The 22,425-nt window shown below is 34.8% G+C and overlaps 1 protein-coding gene across 7 annotated transcripts in view; it reads right to left on the bottom strand.

Annotated features, from left to right (window-relative positions):
• The window catches only part of COL24A1 (collagen type XXIV alpha 1 chain), a 425,611-nt gene that overhangs the window by 111,179 nt on the left and 292,007 nt on the right, over window positions 1–22,425 (bottom strand). For all 7 annotated transcript variants that reach the window (XM_029227745.1, XM_029227744.1, XM_029227743.1 and 4 more), the window contains 5 exons: window positions 13,300–13,353; window positions 8,922–8,975; window positions 8,455–8,508; window positions 7,069–7,122; window positions 6,805–6,912 (listed from right to left, as the gene is read on the bottom strand). In XM_029227745.1, coding sequence (XP_029083578.1) covers window positions 6,805–6,912; window positions 7,069–7,122; window positions 8,455–8,508; window positions 8,922–8,975; window positions 13,300–13,353 — 324 coding nt within the window. The remainder of the gene's footprint in view (window positions 1–6,804; window positions 6,913–7,068; window positions 7,123–8,454; window positions 8,509–8,921; window positions 8,976–13,299; window positions 13,354–22,425) is intronic.

Genomic DNA, 22,425 nt, shown 5'->3' with positions numbered 1-22,425 from the left:
AACACAGATCAATGGAACAAGATAGAAAGCCCAGAGATAAACCCACGCACCTATGGTCAACTAATCTATGACAACAGAGGCAAGGATATACAATGGAGGAAAGACAGTCTCTTCAACAAGTGGTGCTGGGAAAACTGGACAGCTATATGTAAAAGAATGACATTAGAACACTCCCTATCACTATACACAAAAATAAACTCAAAATGGATTAGAGACCTAAATGTAAGACCAGACACTATAAAACTCTTAGAGGAAAACATAGGAAGAACACTCTTTGACATAAGTCACCACAAGATCTTTTTTGATCCACCTCCTAGAGTAATGGAAATAAAAAGAAAAATAAACAAATGGGACCTAATGAAACTTCAAAGCTGTTGCACAGCAAAGGAAACCATAAACAAGATGAAAAAACAACCCTCAAAATGGGAGAAAATATTTGCAAACGAATCAACAGACAAAGGATTAATTTCCAAAATATATAAACAGCTCATGCTGCTCAATATTAAAAAAACAAACAACCCAATCCAAAAATGGGCAGCAGACCTAAACAGACATTTCTCCAAAGAAGACATACAGATGGCCAAGAAGCACATGAAGAGCTGCTCAGCATCACTAATTATTAGAGAAATGCAGATGAAAACTACAATGAGGTATCACCTCACACCAGTTAGAATGGGCATCATCAGAAAATCTACAAACAACCAATACTGGAGAGGGTGTGGGGAAAAGGGAACCCTCTTGCACTGCTGGGAATGTAAATTGATACAGCCACTATGGAGAACAGTATGGAGGTTCCTTAAAGAACTAAAAATAGAACTACCATATGATCCAGCAATCTCACTACTGGACATATACCCTCGGAAAACCATAATTCAAAAAGACACATGTGAAAAGCAGCGGGGGTGGGGGGCTGTGGTGTGATGAATTGGGAGATGGGGATTGACATGTATACACTGATGTGTATAAAATGGATGACTAATAATAACCTGTATAAAAAAATAAATTAAATTAAAAAAAAAAAGACACATGCACCCCAATGTTCATTGCGGCACTATTTACAATAGCCAGGTCATGGAAACAACCTAAATGCCCATTGACAGATGAATGGATAAAGAAGATGTGGTACATATATACGATGGAATATTATTCAGCCATAAAAAGGAACAAAATTGGGTCATTTGTAGAGACATGGATGGATCTAGAGACTGTCATACAAAGTGAAGTAAGTCAGAAAGAGAAAAACAAATATTGTATATTAATGCATATATGTGGAACCTAGAAAAATGGTACAGGTGAGCCGGTTGCAGGGCAGAAATTGAGACACAGATGTAGAGAACATATGTATGGACACCAAGGGGGGAAAGCGGCGGGGGGTGGGTTGTAATAAAAGAAAGAAAGAATTCTTTTTTACACTTCAAAAAGTTAATCATAGTCCAGAATAGGAAAATCTACAGAGACAGAGAGTAAATTAGTGGTTGCCAGAGGGTAGGGGAAGGGGAGAATGGGGAATGACTGGTAGTGGGTACAGGGTTTGTTTTTGGCATGATGAAAATGTTCTGGAATTAGACAGTCGTAACGATTGCACAACTTTGTGAATGTAGTATAAACTACTAAATTGTACACTTTAAACATGCGAATTTTATGGTATATGTGAATTACATCTCAATGAACCCATTACTTTAGAAAACAAAAACATAAACAAAAACAACAACAAAAATAACCATAACTACAATAATTTGTTATTGGATAAAGAATACAAAAAGATTAAACTGTAACATCAGTAACCTAAAATGTGAGGGGGGAGAAGGAAGTAAACACATAAAGTTTCTGTAGGATATCAAAGTTAAGTTTTATCTGCTTAAACTATGGTGTTAGAATTGTAATGTATTTTATGTGAGCCACAAAGGAAAAACATGTAGTAGATACACAAGATTATGATAAAGGATTCAAGGCACACTGCTACAAAAGTCCAAAAATCACAAAGGAAAAGGGCAAGTGAGGAAGCAATGAAGTAAGAGTCTGTAAAAGAATCAGCAGACAATGAGCACAATGGCAATAGGAAGTCCTTACTTATCAATAATTACTTTAATTGTAAATGGATTAACTTATCCAATCAAAAGACAGAATGGCTAAAAGGATTTAAAAAAAGAGACCCAGCTATATGCTGCCTACAGGAGACTCACTTAAGCTTGAAGGACACACAAAGACTGAGAGGGAAGGGATGAGGAAAGATATTTCAAGCAAATGGTAACCAAAAGAAAGCAGGGATAGCTATACTTATATCAGATAAAATAGATTTTAAGCTGAAAACAGTCACAAGAGATAAGGAAGGTCATTAATAATGATAAACGGGTCAATTAATTGATAACATATAATAATTATAAATATTTATGTGCCAAACTTTGGAGTATCTAAATATATAAAGTAAATACTAACAGAAATAAAAGGAGAAATAAGCAGCAATACTATCTTGTTTGGGGACTTTAATATCCTACTCTCTAAAATGGCTATATCTTCCAGACAGAAAATTAATAAGGAAACAGAAGATTTGAACACTACAGGCCAAACAGACGTAATGGACATATAAAGAACATTCCATCCAACAGTAGCAGAATACACATTCTTCTCAAAAAATGTTCACATGGAACATTTCTGTAGATAGATCATATGTAAGGCCACAATACAAGTCTCTATAAATACAGTTAGATAGAAATTATATCAAGTAACTTTCCAGCCACAATGGTATGAAACTAGAAATCAACAACAGGAGAGAAGAGTTGTAGAACTCACAAATATATGGAAATTAAAAAATATTCCTCAGACCCTGAAGCCCTAGGTGTCCCAGTGGTTTTAGCATGATGAGCTCAGTTGGCACTGGGTATGACCTGTCAGTCTCTACATTCTCTCCTGATGGGAGAGTTTTTCACGTTGAGTATGCTATGAAGCCTGTGGAAAATAGTAGTACAGCTATTGGAATCAGATGTAAAGATGGCGCTGTCTTTGGGGTAGAAAAATTAGTCCTTTCTAAATTTTATGAAGAAGGTGCTAACAAACGACTTTTTTTTTTTTTTTTTTTTTTTTTTTGCGGTACGCGGGCCTCTCACTGCTGTGGCCTCTCCCGTTGCGGAGCACAGGCTCCGGACGTGCAGGCTCAGCAGCCATGGCTCACGGGCCCAGCCGCTCCGCGGCATGTGGGATCTTCCCGGACCAGGCATGAACCGGTGTCCCCTGCATCAGCAGGCGGACTCTCAACCACTGCGCCACCAGGGAAGTCCACAAACGACTTTTTAATGTTGATCGGCATGTTGGAATGGCAGTAGTAGGTTTGTTGGCAGATGCTCGTTCTTTAGCAGACATTGCAAGAGAAGAGGCTTCCAACTTTAGATCTAACTTTGGATATAACATTCCACTAAAGCATCTTGCAGACAGAGTGGCCATGTATGTACATGCATATACACTCTACAGTGCTGTTAGACCTTTTGGCTACAGTTTCATGTTAGGGTCTTACAGTGTGAATGATGGTGTACAACTTCCAGTGTTTATCATTTTTAAAAACCAACTCTTATTAATTTTTTCTATTGTTTTCCTATCCTCTATTTCACTTATTCCTGCTCTAATCTTTATCACTTCCTTCTTGCTAACTTTGGCCTTATTTTGTTCTTCTTTTTCCACTTCCTTGAAGAGTAAAGTTAGGTTACTTATTTGAGGTCTTTCCCTTTTTCTAATGTGGAATTTATCACTATGAACTTCCCTTTTAGAACTATTTTTGCATCTGTATTTACAATAGCCAGGACATGGAAGCAACCTAAGTGTCCATCGACAGATGAATGGATAAAGAAGATGTGGCACATATATACAATGGAATATTACTCAGCCATTAAAAGAAACGAAATTAAGTTATTTGAAGTGAGGTGGATGGACCTAGAGTCTGTCATACAGAGTGAAGTAAGTCAGAAAGAGTGAAACAAATACCGTATGTTAATACATATATATGAAATCTAAAAAAAAAAATGGTTCTGAAGAACCTAGGGGCAGGACGGGAATAAAGATGCAGATGTAGAGAATGGACTTGAGGACACAGGGAGGGGGAAGGGTAAGCTGTGACAAAGTGAGAGAGTGGCATGGACAAATATACACTACCAAATGTAAAATAGATAGCTAGTGGGAAGCAGCCACATAGCACAGGGTGGTCAGCTCGGTGCTTTGTGACCACCTAGAGGGGTGGGATAGGGAGGATGGAAGGGAGATAGAAGAGGGAGGAGATATGGGGATATATGTATATGTATAGCTGATTCACTTTGTTATACGTCAGAAACTAACACACCATTGTAAAGCAATTATACGCCAATAAAGATGTTAAAAAAATAAAGCTTATGGACTTAACAATATGAAAAAAAATATTATCTGAACTGTCAGAAAAAAAATGATAAACAAAATTGACAAACCTTTAGCCAAACTCACCGAGAGAGAGGACTCAAAGTTAGAAATGAAAGAGGAGACATAAAGGATACCACAAAAAGAAAAAGGATCATAAGAGACTACTACATATAATTATTTGCCAGCAAATTGAAAACCTAGAAGAAATGGAGAAGTAGAAAGATACTACGTACCAAGACTGAATCATGAAGAAATAGAAAATCTATAAAGACCAATGAATAAGGAGATTGAATCAGTAGTGAAAAACCTCTCAACAAAGAAAAGCCCAGGACCAAATGGTTTTACTGCTGAATCATATCAAACATTTAAAGAAGAATTAATGCTAAACTTTCTCAAATTTTCCCAAAAATTTTACAAGGCCAGCATTCCCAAAGACATTTTACAAGGCCAGCATTACTCTGATGCCAAGCCAGATAAGGATACTACAAGAAAAAAAAATTCAGGCCAGCCAATATCCCTGACAAATAGAGATGCCAAAATTCTCAACAAAATACTAGCAAACTGAATTCAATAGCATATTAAAAGGACCATACACCATGATCAAGTGGGATTTATTCCAGGTATGCAAAGATGACTCAAAAATCTGCAAATCAGTCAATGTGATGTACCACATTCCCAGAATTAAAGAAAAAAACATACGATCATCTGAATAGATGCAGAAAAGGCCTGGAAAAAATTCAACAACCTTTCATTATAAAACGTCTCAACAAATTGGGTATAGAAAGAATGTACCTCAACATAATAAAAGCCATATATGAAAAACCCACAGCTAACATCATACTCAAAAAAAGCTTTTCCTCCAAGATCAGGAACATGGCAAGTGTGACTGGAAGTCCAAGCTTGAGCAATTGGGCAAGAAAAAGAAATAAAAGGCATCCAAGTTAGAAAGGAAGAAGTAAAACAGAAGTAAAACCATGTCTATTTGTAGGTGACATCTTAATATACAGAAAACTCTGAAGACTGTACCACAAAACTGTTAGCATTAATAAATGATTTCAATAAAGTTGCAGGATACAAAATCAACCTACTAAAACCCAGTCATATTTCCACACACTAACAACAAATTATCTGAAAAAAATAAAGAAAATAATCCCATTTACAATAGTATCAAAATCAATAAAATACTTAGAATAAATATAACCCAGGAGGTAAAATATCTATACACTGAAAACTAGAAGACACTGATGAAAGAAACTCAAGAAAATACAAATAAGTGGAAAAAATCTCATTTTCACATATTGTTAAAATGTCCATACTATCCAAAGCAATCTATAGATTCAGTATAATCCCTATCAAGATTCCAGGCAGTTTTTTTTAATCAAAATAGCAAAAAGCAATTCTAAAATTTTCATGGAACCATAAAAGACACCAAATAGCTAAAACAATCTTGAGAAAGAAGAACAAGGCTGGAGGCATCACACTTCCTAATTTCAGACTTTATCAATACAAAACTATATTAACCAAAACAGTATGGTACCAGCATTAAAACAGACATATAGACCAAGAGAACAGAATCAAGAGCCCAGAGATAAACCCATGCATATAAGGTCAACTAATATTTGAAAAAATGTGATCATATACACACACATATATATGTTCTCTATGTATACAATGTAATATTATTCAGTCATAATCAGAAGGAAATTCTGCCATTTGAAACAACATGGATAGACCTTGAAAGCATTATGCTTGTGAAATAAGTCAGAGAAACACAAATACTGTATGATCTCATGAATATGTGTTACCTAACGAAACTCATAAGAACTCATAGAAACAGAGTTGTTTGGTGTTGCCAGGGGTGAAGAGATGGGGAAAATAGGTGAAGGTGGTCAAAGGGCACAAATTTCCAGTTATAAGATGAGTAAGTTCTGGAGATCTAATGTACAGCATGGTGACTATAGTTAACACCACCGTATTGTGTACTTGAAAGATGCTAAGACAGTAACTCTTAAAAATTCTCACCACACACACAAAAAGGCAACTGTGTGAGGTGATAGATGTGCTAACTAAACTTATTATGGGAATCATTTAGCAATATTTATGCACAAGAAATCAACAGGTCATGCACTGTAAACTTATATAACTTATATAATACATGTCAATTACGTCGCAATAAAGTGAGAAAAAAATGAAGAAGTTCAATAGCATGTGTGACACATGGGAAAAGTATCTTTTTTCCTTGGATGTTAGGAAGGCTGATAATCAGTCCCTGGTTTGTTCTTTACTCAAGCCCTAGTTCCATACCTTCAAATACCAAATGGACATATAAGGGAGACAAGAATGTGTGTGTATGGCTCACACTTGTGTGTGGGGGTGTGGGTGTGTAGAGGACTGAGTTCACTGAGTATTGAACCCAGCAGTACTCACCGGAGGACCCATTACACCTGGTCCACCCAGGGGCCCTGTGGTCCCTGGTAAGCCTGTCTCTCCTTTTTCTCCATCCTTTCCAGGAAGTCCCCTTCTTCCTGGGTTCCCCTATAACACAGTAAAAATTTTTGAGAAAGGGAAAGTAGTAAAATAATTATGCCACGCAATAAGAGATTTTTGTTGGCACATAAAAAATTACGTTTAATATTTGAAAGAGTTCTCAAAAACATCTACCTTAATCATAATGTTAAAAGTATAGTTTACCTTTATTCCATCTTTACCCTGGAGACCTTCTTCTCCAGCAGCTCCTGGTTCACCCTATTTGGTAGCAGAAATGTAAGATTTATTATTTCGCTAAATCATTTATCTAAATTTATTTTTTTGCCCCTGGTATCTATAGAAGTAGCAGGTTTATATACATTTATTCCTACTTCTACTTTATTTATAAGGAGTATTTGAAAGTATAATGAACATGATTTAATTTGCCTGGAATAACTCTGAAGATGATTTAAAGAGTCACAGCACTGTAAATTCAAACACAAGATGGTCTCAGAATATTAATACCTTTTAGATAATTAAAGGTAATATATATTCATTTGGTAGCTTTGGATATTTAGACAGCTATACCTATGTTTCTTAGTTCAAAGACTGTAAATACTGAATTTCATAAAATTATAGTATCTTGCTTTTCTTAATTTACATGGATTAATACAACTTAATTCAGTTAAAATTAGTGTACCGGATTTTTAAGGTCTGTATTTTCTCCCTTACAGAGAAGAGGTGACTGTCAAGGCCCTGGTATATTTGGAAGTTGTCTTCTAGACACAGAACTTGTAGAAATGTAGAGCCACAATTTATGAAGCTATTAAAGAAGTACTGGCTCTCTTGCCACCTGAACTATTTACAAGTAAATTAATCAGTGTGTCTTCACAGTTGCTCATTGCTCCAACTGCTGACACTTCCATTACCCTGACCTCATACTTCCCACCCCCCTGAAAAAAAGGGGAAAATGAACAAGAAGGAAATCGAATGCAAAATACATCTCCCAACTTTACCTTTTAGTAAACAAATGTCTCTTAAAATTATCTTGGTCCCTGTTATCTTGGAAAAAAACTTACCACAGCTTAAATTAACCACTGTCTATATTAGAATAACTTCTGTAAGCTACCTCATCACAATTATCTACAATTGTTTTTGTCTACAAAAATCTACAATTATTTCTTTGAATCTTGTTAACTTTGCATGACTCTAGTTTTTTGTTGCTGTTTTTCTAAACACAAATTAGATTTCAATGTCTGTCTGTCTTGTTAGGTCCGGAAATAGCATGAGAGTTGATCACTAGTATTTGTGAATTTCTTCTTCATGCTAACATTAGTGACAATCACAGTGACTCCACACATTTGGCAAGGATTCTGCTGAGTACATCTGATTCTGAGAAAAAGGTTGTGTGTGGTTAGGCCTCTCAATGCTACTAAATTACAATGTGAACAGGGTTTAGCATGCAGCTTTTGAAATTATAAAATAAAGACCAACATTTTCTATAATGCACCAGAAAAGTTTATTATACAATCTTTGAAGTCTTTAGGCTGAGTCTTGAGTCTCTAAAATAGGAGGGCCAGTGCATTAAAATGGTTTCTAGTAGGCACGTACCCGTAACCCTGGCTCCCCAGTCACTCCAACACTGCCTGCAGGTCCAACATCTCCCTGAAGAAACAAAGGGAAAGATTAAACTCTTTTCTACTAAAACTGCATGTCTAACAGTTATGGAGGGTATATCATGAAGACAGGAGTTCCAAAACACTATTTTTTCCTTTTCTTCAGATTAATTTATTTATAATATTTTGCTTTTTCATTTGTATTCCCTCCAATATATAACCGTATATATATATATGTGTGTGTGTATAGATATACACACACATACTTATCTGCATATATAGAGAGACAGATAATATTTTTTTCTCAGTAATATTTATTCTGACTCATTTGAGAACACTTTCCATTTTTATCTGCTGTCCTTTACCTGCTTCCAAGATGGTGGCTGTTTGCCAAAATATTGCAAACATCGGGGAGTCAATGGTGAAAGTTTAGAGACCTCCTTTACTATTTAGGAAGGTTACCTTTGCACCTGGCTCTCCTTGCAGACCAGATTCTCCCTCAATACCCGAAGTTCCCTAGAATAGAATGATTTGACACATTGTTTGTACACATTCCTTCACCAACATAAAGGCAATAACAACCTCATAAGAAGATGGAAGTAATTTTCAGCCCAAGGATGGGATATCTATGTCCAGGAAAGGATTTTTGCTGCTCCTTTATAAACATCATGGCGTAAGACCAGATAATTTCTGGGACCGTTTAACAGTTCAAATGCTAAAACAACATCACCAGAAATCAGGACTGCTTAGACCAGTTTCTTCTAACCCTTCCTCTCGTCCTTTAATCTTTGCTCAAGACAAACTACTTCCCATTTCCTCTTCTAATTTTCTACCCTCATACCCTTACTATTCCCTGCGTTTTTCACTTTTTATTCTTCCTATCTATTTATGTTGATCCCTCTTGGAATACACTTCTTGAAAAAAATTCCATTTTCTTTATTGGTTTTATAAAATATATCACACAAAGAAGATATGAATTATATATATACATATATACGGCATTTTTTCCCACGCCCCTTTCATGGATGGGTCCAGTTGGGAAGATTTTGGTTGAAGCTTTTATCTTGAAAACATATAACTTCTTGCAACCTCTGGCTATTTATAAGCTTCGAGCTCCTATAATTGCTATTGTATTGTTTTATTTATTTTTTTCTCCTGGAGACATTTATCTTGTTGTTGAGAATACTCTGCCTGCCTCTCCCTTCTCTACTTCCTCACTCTCTTCTCTTACTCTATGTGTGTGTATGTATGTATGTGTACTTATACACACACAATTATAAATACATACATATGCATTCTATAATCCCCATGTTTTCAGAGTAGAGGGGTAGTTTAAAGCCATTAACCTATGATACTATCTTGACCAGAAGTTTCCTGTTTGCTTTCTGTCTTCCAGGGATTCCTCAATAGTTCTGATCCATGGGTGATAACCTTCCTAATAATTATTAGCGATTAAAATATCTCTTATGTTGTTACAGTATTTTAGATGAGAAGTTCAATTTTACATTTTGACTCAGCTTCCACAATCCAGACTCGCTTCGCTTTTTCCAAAATAAAACTATACAGGCATAATAGTACAGATGGACTTATAATGAAAAGCCCCAGCCCCATTCCTCAGAGGCAACTACTTTATAAAACAATTTGTTTTTAGTTCTCTTAATGGTTATTTCTATAACCAAGAAATCTACCTCTAATTCTTGATGTATTACCTTGCTAAAAGTTTAGTTCCCTTAAAACTCCCTCCATTTTACCATCATTTCACCAATTTTTAAATAGTTATATTATTTAAAATTTTCTGTTGGTTACCTTTGTGACTTTACTGTTATAAGAGGCGGTGTATTACAGTACTTAAGAGGAAGGACTACGAAGTGAGACTGCCTGAGTTTCTGCTCTGCCTCAGAAATGATAGAATTTAATATCCTAACCTAAGGTTAAAATTATCTCTCAAGCGAGAATTCCAACTCTCTCAGGACTTCTTCCACATCAAAATTGCTTTTAATTCCCTAGACCTCGTCTATTCCCCAGTTTCACCCAATCTGTCAGCTCCTCTCGGCTTCTTTTACTCTTAGGCTAAATCCAATAGTTGATCTTCTGATCTCTGTGGTATCTCTTTTCTTATGCCAATCTTGGATTAGCACTTTAAATTGCCTTCTCCATTTCTATTCCCAGTTGAACATCAATGGAAAAATTACACTCTTGTGCAAAGTGGCTTCATTACATATTGAGAGGCATAGTGACTAAGAGAATGGGTTGCAGAGAGAGACTGCCTAAATTTAAATGTGGGCTCTACCACTACTCTTGCTATTGCACTACTATTGCACAGCTATTGCTCTTGAACAAGTTGCTTAACCATTTCATGGCTTAGTTTCCTTATCTGTAGAATGAGGATAATTGCATTACCTCATGGGGTATTGTGAGAATTCATTAATATGGTAAAGTACATAAATACTGCTAGGAACATAGAAAGTTCTCTGAAGTTGTTACCTAGTATTAACATCATTATTATTAATATAATGCAAATTCAAAGTCTCCTACTTCAGTTTTACTTTTAATAAGGTATATCTGCTTTTACATGTCTTTAGTCATTTCCCTCTTCCATTATCCTCAACCACTATTCTAAACCAGCATATATTCCTCAATAGAAAATATGTTCAACCCCTGCTCCTTATCATGACAGATTCTTGTCTCCTACCCTATTAAAAAATTTTTTTTCAAGTTATGAGGTATGACTTTCCTCTGCTTTTTTAGACTCAGAGGGCGGACGTGGCATAGTACAGCTTTTCAGCATTGGCTTTTGAATCAGATGTGGATTCAAAGCCAGGGTCTGCTACCTGTTAACCATTTACCTTGGGCAGAGTAGCAGATTATGACTAACATTCTTCTTTTCTTGTCTCAGGAAACGATATTGCCATCCATCCTGTTGAAATCTGGAAATAATTTTTGACTTCTCTTTCCCATTTACTTTCCATATCCCACAAATATGCAGGTTCTCCAGAATTTATGTAACAAACATTTCTCAAATACATCCCCTTCTTACTTATGCTGACTACTTTAGTTCGGACCTCCATTGTTTCTTAACTAGTTGAATGCAACAGCTTTTTAGAAGGTATATATGTCTGCACTCTTGTCTTCTCAAATACATCTTCCCTGAGACTGCTAAAATGATCTTCCAAAAATACAAATCTGACTTTATCACTGCCCTATGCCTACCTCACAATGACTTACTGTAGCCCATAAGATGAAAAGTTCAAGCTTCTTAACAGAGTATATAAGATTTTTCGTTTGATCTAACCATTTCTCTGTAATTTCATCTATCATCACTCCTTGTTTTGACTTTAAGCATCAAAGCATCCACACGGCCTCATGTTTGCATGTTCCTACTCATACTACCCCTTTTTCTGGAATCACCATATCCTTATTCCCTCTTTTCATATGGCTAACTCATACTCATTCCTTAAAACTCATTACCCTCCCCCTGCCTCAACACAGACAAGTCTTCTTTTTCCCCTTATCCAGGTAAGGTAACATACCCATTGCTGTACTCTTATAATGCCCTGTGAATGTCTCCATCATTGGGTCTAACAGAAGTATAATGAGCTTTTACATGATTATCTTCTGGAATAGATTATAAACTGCTAAAGGAGTCAGGGACCATATCTCAGCCACCCTTGGACTCCCAGTGGATACACAGTACACAGCAAGAAAGCATGGCATAATCGTGGAATTAGAGGAGGAGAAAAGTTCTATTGGAATGTGGTTGAAAAGGTCTGCAGACATTAGACAATGCAGAACATTATCATCTTAAGAAATTGGCATTTTATTAAAGGCTATGAGAGCCATTGAAAAATTTCAAGGACAAGAATGATATGACAAAGGTAAACTGGCCACAAGTAGCTAAGGAATAATGGCAGTTGGAGGAGACATGGAATTAGAGCAGAGGACTGGACCACCGGCAATGGGGACGGAAAGGAAAGGATGGAGGTGAGACATTAGTGGGAGCTTATTCAAAGGGAAAAGAGCTGATTGAAGGAAGGGGAGTCTAGGATGACTCTCAGTTTGGGGTTACTGGGCATAAGGGATATCTTTCCGTGAGATGAGAATAAAAAGAGGAATAACAGTGGGAAAGCGATGGGTTTGGTTTAGATATTTTGAATTTGAGATGTTTGTGGGATACCTAGGTGCATACATAAAAGACAACAGGAAATCAATAACTGGGGCCTCAAGGAGAGAGGCATGAGTTAGAGCTATCAAGCTAGAGCTATCAGAATAATACTGGTAATTAAAGTCTATGTGATAATATGATTGTAAGCTAAGGAAGAGGAAGGACAGCTTCCCATCAAGACTGAGGCTAATCAGAAGGTAAAAAGCAGAATCAAGAGGGAGCAGTTTCACAGAAGCCAAGGGAGGAGAGAATTTATGCCTAATTTTTTAGCGCTAAAGTTAACAAACAAAAGAAATGAATTGGATTTTATAATTATAACAAGTATGGTTTATTATTCTAAAATATATCTTGAATAAGAGTCACTTTTCAATATTCTTCTATAATGGAGTGAAGGGTTATCAAAGTTAACTCTAAATCAGTGAAGGGAAAGTTTTATTCACTTTTTGTTCTGTCATTTAAATGAACTGTTAAGGGAATTTTATATGCATAAAATTAGGTTCATACAACAGTCATCCCTGGTTTTAACAGAATTTTAGGTTTTATTTCCTGAATATGAAACAAAACACTATAAAATTATTCTTCAAAATATATATACCTATCAACTTAACCTTAAGAGGAGTCTTACAAAAAGTATTGACTATTGATGAACTAACAAGAAAGAGCCCCAAGAAAAATTACCTCAGCACCCATTTCTCCAGGAGGTCCAGCATCACCTTGCAGTCCTCGTGGTCCCTATATTAAAACAAAATTTAGGATGTGAGAATTAAAATGTACTCTATATTACAATTAACATATGCATATAATTATATCATATGTAATATAACACATAATACATTTATCAATGTATCACTTTACTCTCTGTATAAACAAAATTAAATCTTTAGTTGATTCATCTTTTTTTTGTTACTAATATTAAGCTTTGTTTGGATTCAAAAGAAAAGGAAAGCAAAGAAAGGACGGTGCCTTTCATTCTTTCATTCCCTAATTCACTCATTCATTCAATAAACATTTATCAAGCATCTAATAATTATGAAATAGAGCGCTAAGGGCTTTCAGAGCTATCTTATTTAATGGGTAGGACAATTATAGATCCACTTAATATTCCTGAAAAACATATGACAAACAAAACAGCATTTTTAAAGAAGCAAATATATGGTTTCCAATGCAATAAAAATATGCTTGAGTTTGCTTAATTTCATACTTTATCATAGTAGTGAGTCCAGTTGAACAATTCCTCTGTTTCATATGAATAAATGTAACAATGTTTACATGGGATAATCACTAAGGTGCAATAAAATGTATGTGGGACCTTTACGGAAATCTTTTCCCCTGTAATACTGAATAGTGTAATTATAAGTAAACAAACACTGAATAATTAGCTTATGGCCTGAACATTAAATTGCTAAACCTAAAGGATCTTAGTGTGTGAACCCATTTAACTGTCTAGAATTACTCTAGATAGATTAACACTTATTTAGAAACTAAAATTTAATGCTATTTGCCCAGCCATCTAAAGAAGCTGTTTGAATATTTTGGTCTTTCTGGAAAGACAGTATAAAGGTGTTTTTTTTAAGATTCAGAATATAACAAGATAGTTAAAATTCTATGAGTTTGTACTCCAACACAATTTGTGAACACCTCACTTAAAAAAAAATGTGTTAATGGGGAAAAATTGTGGTATGGCTGGTTATCTTAAACTTTTTCTAAGTTGTTACATTAATGTTCATTTAAAAATATTTGAAAAGTATTGAAAGTACAAAAAACCCCAGATTAAGTAAATAATCCATAATCCTACCATACAGAGATGACACTGTAAATATACTTGCATATTTCCTTCTAGTTCTTTTGTGGGAGCATACTTATAAAACTTATCTGTTTTCTTTTAATTAATTAATTTTATTTTTGGCTGTGTTGGGTCTTTGTTGCTGCGCTCAGGCTTTTCTCTAGTTGTGGTGAGCAAGGGCCACTCTTCGTTGTGGTGCATGGGCTTCTCATTGTGGTGGCTTCTCTTGTTGCAGAGCACGGGCTCCAGGCGCACAGGCTCCAGGTGCACGGGCCTCAGCAGTCGTGGCTCGCAGGTTCTAGAGTGCAGGCTCAGTAGCTGCAGCGTACAGGCCCATTTGCTCCGCAGCATGTGGGATCCTCCTGGACCAGCGCTTGAACCCGCGTCCCCTGCATTGGCAGGCAGACTCCTAACCACTGTGCCACCAGGGAAGCCCCTAACTATATCTGTTTTATGTTTAAGATTCTATTTGAAATATAAATATTTTACCATGTTACTGTAAATATTTCATAACAAAATTGTTCAATGGCTACATAATATTATATTCCATCTAACATTCTGCAGTACCATAATTTAATCATTTTCTTAATGCTAGACATTTATATTGTTTATAAGTCTTCTTTACAGTAAAATTTTGCTTTATAGGATTTATTATATGCATATTAGACTATAAGTGAATGTTAAAGTCTGTAACATCAGATGACACTGCCGAATAGTTGAGATAAGTATATGAATAATAGAATTATAAGGTTGGTATGTAAGCATCACATATGTTGTCCCTACTGAATAGCACAGCCATTAAAGGTATTAAGAGGTCACTAATGTTTTTCAATTATGGCTTATTAAATATTATGTATAATATTTTAAAATTCATGGATTCTCTTCAGAATGTAGTTTTACCCTATTATAAACACACTGAGAGAAACATCTTTGTGCAGTAGTCTTTGTATGCATTGTGCATTTCCACCCCTGGAATAGAGTATGAAATGTACTGCTATTTGGTCATAAAGTGAAGTCAATTTCCAGAAAGGCTGCAATAATTAACATTCCACAAACAATGTATAAAATTAGAATCTATTTCATTAAATTCATCCTAGCACAGAATATTATTTTTTAAATGCTTCATTAATTTGATGGACAATCTGGTATCTTAAAATGTATATATGCTTGACTACCAGTGAGGCTGAATATTCTTTTTGTTATTTATCAGCTATCTGCAATATTCTACATGTTGCTTGATCATGTCCTTTGCCCATGTATTTTGGGGGTCATTTAAAAAAAATTTGTAGAGTTCTTTATGTGTTTCAGACATTAACTTTTTTCTGCCCTATTTTACTGCTAACATCTGCCCAGTTTGTGGTTTGTCATTGTATTTTAAAAACATAATGTTAAAGATAACTTTTAACCCCTAAATAAGCTCACTGTAGAACACATGGAAATAGATAAAAGTAAAAATGGGGCTTCCCTGGTGGTGCAGTGGTTGAGAGCCCGCCTGCCGATGCAGGGGACACGGGTTCGTGTACCGGTCCGGGAAGATCCCACGTGCCGCGGAGCGCCTGGGCCCGTGAGCCATGGCTGCTAAGCCTGCGCGTCCGGAGCCTGTGCTCCGCAACGGGAGAGGCCACAACAGTGAGAGGCCCGCGTACCGCAAAAAAAATAAATAAATAAAAATAAAAATGACCCAAAATAACCACTTGACCCACTTAACATTTAATGTAGCTCCTTAAATCTTTTAGTGTTTTTTAAAAAATCTGAATGGGAGAAGTTTAAAATTTGTATGTAGTTAAACCTGTCCAGTCTTTTATGGCTTTTTCTACCATATTTAAGTTTAAAACATCTATTCCCATTAAAAATTTTCACCTACTCTTTTGTTACTTATGGTTTTAAAATACTTATCCATTTAAACCATTGTTTTGATGTACTGTGTGAGGTGAGTATCAAAATAAACTCTTTTAACCAAATAGCAACACTTCCTACTTTTCACTTTACGCTCTAGTGAATGCAACAGATTAAAGTTCCCTGAAAATATCAGGCTGTTTCATGCCTCCATGTCTTTCCTCATACTGTTCCATTCACCTGGAGTGCTCTTTCTACCCTGTTTACCTGGTTACTAATTTATCCATTATTCAGACCAAGTGTCATTTCCTAAGTCAAGTCTTCTGGGAAACCCAGCTTGGGCTACGTATATCTCCTTTGTGCTCATTTAGGACCGTAAATTAATCTCTATTTTAGCATTTATCCTAATATGTTGAAATGATTTTTTACCGTGTTACCTATATCTCTACTAACTGTAAACTCTTCATGGTTTAACAATAAGCCCCTTAGAATCCAGCACAGTCCTTAATATATAGTAAGCACTCAACAAACATTTGTTGAACTGATTAGAAAGGGTGATGCAATTATTCTAGCATCATTTTTAATTCTTATCTTCCCTACTGATGTGTAATGTTGTCCCTATCAATATTAAATTCTTTCATATTCTTGGTTATTGAAAAGCTACCTTTTTTTTTGTCCCACGTCTGTAAATCTAGATGGATCAATGTCACAGGGATTATTCTGTCTTTATTATTTATTTTAATATCTAGTAGCAGTAGTCTTCCTCTTCTTAAAATATTAAGCTATTTCACCTGCTCATTCTTATAAGCTATACTGAGAATAATTAAATCCCACACCTAATTTATAATGGGTAATGAGAATTTTGAATGGGATTGGATTACACCTAATTCATTAGTCTAAAAAATAATCAGTCTTCTGTTTAGATGATAAATTGCCTTTCTGCTTAAGTCAGTTTCTAAGTCTCAGTAAATTTTCAAAATTTTCTTCGTAAGTGTCCCATCTAATTCTCGCTAAGGTTATTCTTAATTATTATGTTCTGTTTCTATCTTGAGTGGAATCTTTTTCCTATTATATTTTCTGCTAATTACTTGTATGTAGGGAAACTGATTTTTAAAAACTGTTTATTATATGTATTGCTGTTATATTACTCTCTATCAGTAGTTGAAAAAATAGAATTGTCTTTGGGTTTTATAAGTCTTTTGGGTTTGTTTATATTTTCTCTAAATAACAATGCTTTCATTTCCTTATATGATGATTTGTGCATCATATCCCACTACAGTAGCTAAAACTTTTAAAATAATGTTAGATGATATAGTGACAGTTGGTAATCTTATCTTGTTGTTCCTAAGCATATATCAGTGTTTCCTAGTAGGTTGGACACAGACACAAGATAGATACACTACCATATTACAGAATTATGCTTGACTTTACTAGAATATTTTGTTTTAGTTAACAGACTTTATTTCTTAAAGAAGTTTTAGGTTTACAGAAAAATTGAACAGAAAGTACAGAGAGTTCCTATATACTACCCCTGCCCAGTTTCCCCTACTATTAACATCTTACATTGGTATGGTAGATTTGTTGCAATTGATGAACCAATATTGACACTAATACTAACTAAAGTCCATAGTTTACCCTAGGGTTCACTCTGTGCTGTACAGTTCTGAGTTTTGAGAAATGTATAATATCATGTATCCACTTTTACAGTATCATACAAAATAGTTTCACTGCCCTAAAATTCACCTGTCCTTCACTGATTCATCCTTTGTCCCCTTCCCCCAATCCCTGGCAAGCACTGTTCTTTACTGTCTCTATAGTTTTGCCTTTTTCAGAATGTCACATAGTCAGAATCATATGGTATTTAGATTTTTCAGATTGGCTTTTTTTTTCATTTAGTGGGGTGTATTTAAAGGTTACTCTATGTCTTTTTGTGGCCTAATAGCTCATTTCTCTTTATTGCTGAATAATAGTCCACTGTATGGATGTACCACAGTTTGTTTATCCATTTAACTTTTGAAGGATATTATTGGTTGATTCCAATTTTTAGCAACTATGAATAAAGCTGCTATAAACATTCATGTGCAGGTTTTATATAGACATAAGATTTACACTCATTTCAATAAACACCAAGGAGCATGACTGCTGAATCACATGGTAAGAGTATGTTTAGCTTTGTAAGAAACTGCCAAACTGTGTTCCAAAGCTGCTTTCCACCAACAATGAATGAGAACTCCTGTTGCTCCACATCTTTGCTAGCATTTGGTATTGTCAGTGTTTTGGATTTTAACCATTCCTACAGGTGTGTAATGGAATGTCATTGTTGTTTTAGTTTGCAATTCTCTAATGACATATGATGTGAATATCTTAATATGCTTCTTTGCCACCTGTACATCTTATTTGGTATGGTGTCTTCAAATCTTTTGCCCACTTTTTAATTGGATTGTTTCTCTTATCGTTGACTCTTAAGAGTTCTTTCTATATTTTGGATACAAGTCCTTTAGCAGATATGTTTTGCAATTATTTTCTCCCAGTAATGGCATGTCTTCATTCTCTGAACATGTCATGGAGCAGAAGTTTTTTCACTTTAATGAAGTACAACCTACCAAATTTTTCATTCATGGATCATGCTTTTGTTTTGTTGTATCTAAAAACCATTGCCAAATCCAAAGTCATTGAAGTTTTCTCCTCTGTTATCTTCTAGGAGTTTCACAGTTATGCATTTTACATTTAGGTCTATGATTAATTTTGAGTTAATTTTTGTTAAAGATGTATAGTATTTGTCTAAATCCATTTTTTTGCTTGTGGATATCTAGCTGTTCTAGTACCATTGTTGAAAAGACTATCCATTGAATTGCCCATGTTCTTTGTCAAAGACCAATTGACTATATTTGTGGAGTTCTACTTCTGAGCTTACCATTTTGTTCCAATTATCTTTTTTCAATACTACACTGTCTTGATTACTGCAGCTTTATAGTAAATCTTTAAGTTTGGTAGTTCCAGTCTTCTGACTTCAATATTATTTTGGCTATTCTGGGTCTCTTGCCTTTCCATATGAACTTTAGTATCTGTTTGTCAGTATCCACAAAGTAGCTCACTAGGATTTTGACTGGAATTGCATTAAATCTGTAATCAAGTTGTGAAGAACTGACATCCTAACAATGGGTCTTCCTATCCATGAACAAGGAATATCTCTCCATTTACTAAATCTTCTTTGATCAGAGCTTTGTAGTTTTCCTCAAATAGATCTTGCATATATTTTTTAGATTTATGCCTTTTTTTTGATGCTGATGTAAATGGTACTGTACTTTAAATTTCAAATTCCAATTGTTTATTGCTGGTATGTAGGAAAGTGACTGGTTGTTGGTCTTTTTCATTAATTCTTTGGGCTTTTCTTTATAGACAACTGTGTCATCTGCAAAAAAGACAATTTTATATCTTATTTCCCAGTCTTTTTTCTTTTCTTTTCTTGTTTCATTGCATTAGTTAGGACTTCCAGCCCAATGCTGAACAGGAGTTTAAAAAAAGAGGGACATCCTTTCCTTGTTTCCCTGTTCTTAGGGGAAAAGCACCTAGCATTTCATCATTAAGTAAGATGTTAGCTATAAGCCTGTTAAAATATATTCTTCATAAAGCTGAGGACGTTCCCCTTTCCTCCTAGTTTACTGTGAATTTTTATCATAGATGGGTATTGTATTTTGTAAAATTATTTTTCTGCACCTATTTTATATAATTTCTTTTTTAGTTTGTTAAAGTAATGGATTATACTAATTGATTTTTGAAGGTTGAACCAGCCTTACATACCTGGGATAAATCCCAGTTGGTTATGGTGTATAATTATCTTTATATATTAGTGGATTCAATTTGTTAATATTTTGTGGAAGATTTAAAAGTATATGTTCAAGAGAGATACTGGTCTGTAGTTTTCTTTTCTTGTAATAGCTTTGTCTGGTTTTGGTATTAGGGTAATGCTGGCCTCACAGAATGAGTTAGGAAGTATTTCTTCTGTTTCTATTTTCTGGAATAGATTGTAGAAAATGGGTATCATTTTGTTCCTTAAATCTCTGGTAGTATTCACCAGTAAGACCATCTGGGCCTGCTGCTTTCTGTTTTAAAAGGTTATTAATCGTTGACTCAATTTCTTTAATGAATAGAAGCCTATTCAGATTATCAAATTTTCCTTGTGTGAGTTTTGGTAGATTACATCTTTCAAGGAATTTGTCCATTTCATCTAGGTTATCAAATTTGTGAGAATGAATTATTCATAGTATTGCTTTATTGCCTTTTTTAATGTCCATGGGATCAGTAGTGAAGGTCCCTCTTCCATTTCTAATATTAGTAATTTGTGTCTTCTCTCTTTTTTTTATTCTTGATGATCCTGGCTAGGGGGTTTGACCAATTTTATTGATCTTTTAAAAAAATAAGTTTTTTGGTTCATTGATTTTCTCTATTTTTCCTGTTTTTATTTTAATTGATTTCTGCTCTGATTTTTATCATTTACTTTCTTCTGCTCATTTTGTATTTAATTTTCTCTTCTTTTTCTGGTCTCCTAAGGTAGAAGCTTGTTATTGATTTTAGATCTTTCTTCTTTTCTAGTATATGCATTCAATACTATAAATTTCCCTCTATGCACTGCTTTCACTGCATCCCACAAAGTTCGATAAGTTGTATTTCCACTTTCATTTAGTTCAAAATATTTTTAAAATTTCTTGAGACGTCTTCTTTGAACAATTGTTATTCAGAAGTGTGTAGTTTAATCTCAAAATAGTTTGAGATTTTCCAGTTATGTTTCTCTTATTGATTTATAGTTTAATTCCATTATGGACTAAGAGCGTATTTTGTATGATATCTTTTCTTTGAAATTTGTTAAGGTGTGTTTTATGACCCAGAACGCAGTCTGTCTTGGTGAATATTCCATGTGAACTTGAAAAGAATGTATATTCTGCTGTCACTGGATTAAGCAGTCTATAAATGTCAATTAGATCCAGTGTCCTGATGGTGGTGTTCACTTCAACTATAATTTTACTGATTATCTGCCTGCTGGATCTCTCAATTACTGGTAGATAAGTATCTCCAAATGAAATAGTAAATTTGTCTATTTATCCTTGGAGTTCTATCAGCTTTTGCCTCATATAATTTGATGCTCTGTTGTTAGATGCATACACTTTAAGCACTTTAAGATGCATTATTATGTCTTTGGAGAATTGATACACTTATCACTATGTAATGTCCCTCTTTATCCCTGATAATTGTTCTTGATCTGAAGTCTATTTTGTTGGAAATTAATATAACTACTCCAGCTTTCCTTTGGTTAGTATTAGTACATCTTTGCCCATTTTAGCTATCCCACTCTTTTGAAAATTAAGACTTTTAATTGATTCCATTTTCTCTCTTATTTTAGCATGTCAATTATACTTCTGGTTTGATCTAGATATATATTTTTGCTTACATAGTTCTAAAGGAATTTAAGATTGTCATGAAGATTTTAAGGTACGTTATGGTTGGGGCTGAACTTCAAACTTATATACCTGATTTTCCTCTTACCTCTTTCAGTCATCTCTGCAGTTTCATCCTCTTCTACCAACATTTATCATATGTAGCATTTCTTCAAAATTCAGCCTTAGATCCTGTTCTTTTCTCTTTCCTATACTTTTCCCCTAGACCAATGACTCCAATATTTTAAATTTCAGGATATTATTCTGCTTTGAGCTCCACATCCAACTGCCATCTTCACAGTTCTCAAAGGCACCTCAAATTCAACATAGCTAAACTGACTTATAATCTTCCATTTTCAAACATAAATTTCTGCTGGTATTCTCAGTTTCAGTGAGTTATATCATTATCTCATTAATTCTTCAAGCCACAACCTTAGGAATCATACTTCACATATAGCATATCTATTTCCTGTTGATTTTTATCTCCTTCTGAATATTTTACATCTATCTACTCTTTCTTTCTGCTAATCATAAACAGTTCTACTATCTCTTATCCAGACTGGTGCTGCACAAAGCTATTCTTGTCCATTCTTAGTCCCTTCCAATTTGGTTTGAGCGATCTTTACAGAGCAGTAATATGATCATAAACCTAGCCTTATCCCTTCAGTGACACCCCTTTGTTCTTAGGATAAAAATACAAATATTTGGGAGTAGGGCTTACTGAGCTGCATGCGTTTTGTCCCCTCCCTCCCT

This window comes from Monodon monoceros, unplaced genomic scaffold (assembly GCF_005190385.1).
Source record: "Monodon monoceros isolate NGI ecotype Baffin Bay Population unplaced genomic scaffold, NGI_Narwhal_1 Super_Scaffold_18, whole genome shotgun sequence".
Taxonomy (NCBI): Eukaryota; Metazoa; Chordata; class Mammalia; order Artiodactyla; family Monodontidae; genus Monodon; species Monodon monoceros.
The sequence above is the reverse complement of the archived record's forward strand: the minus strand, read 5'-3'. Positions and strand labels throughout refer to the sequence as shown.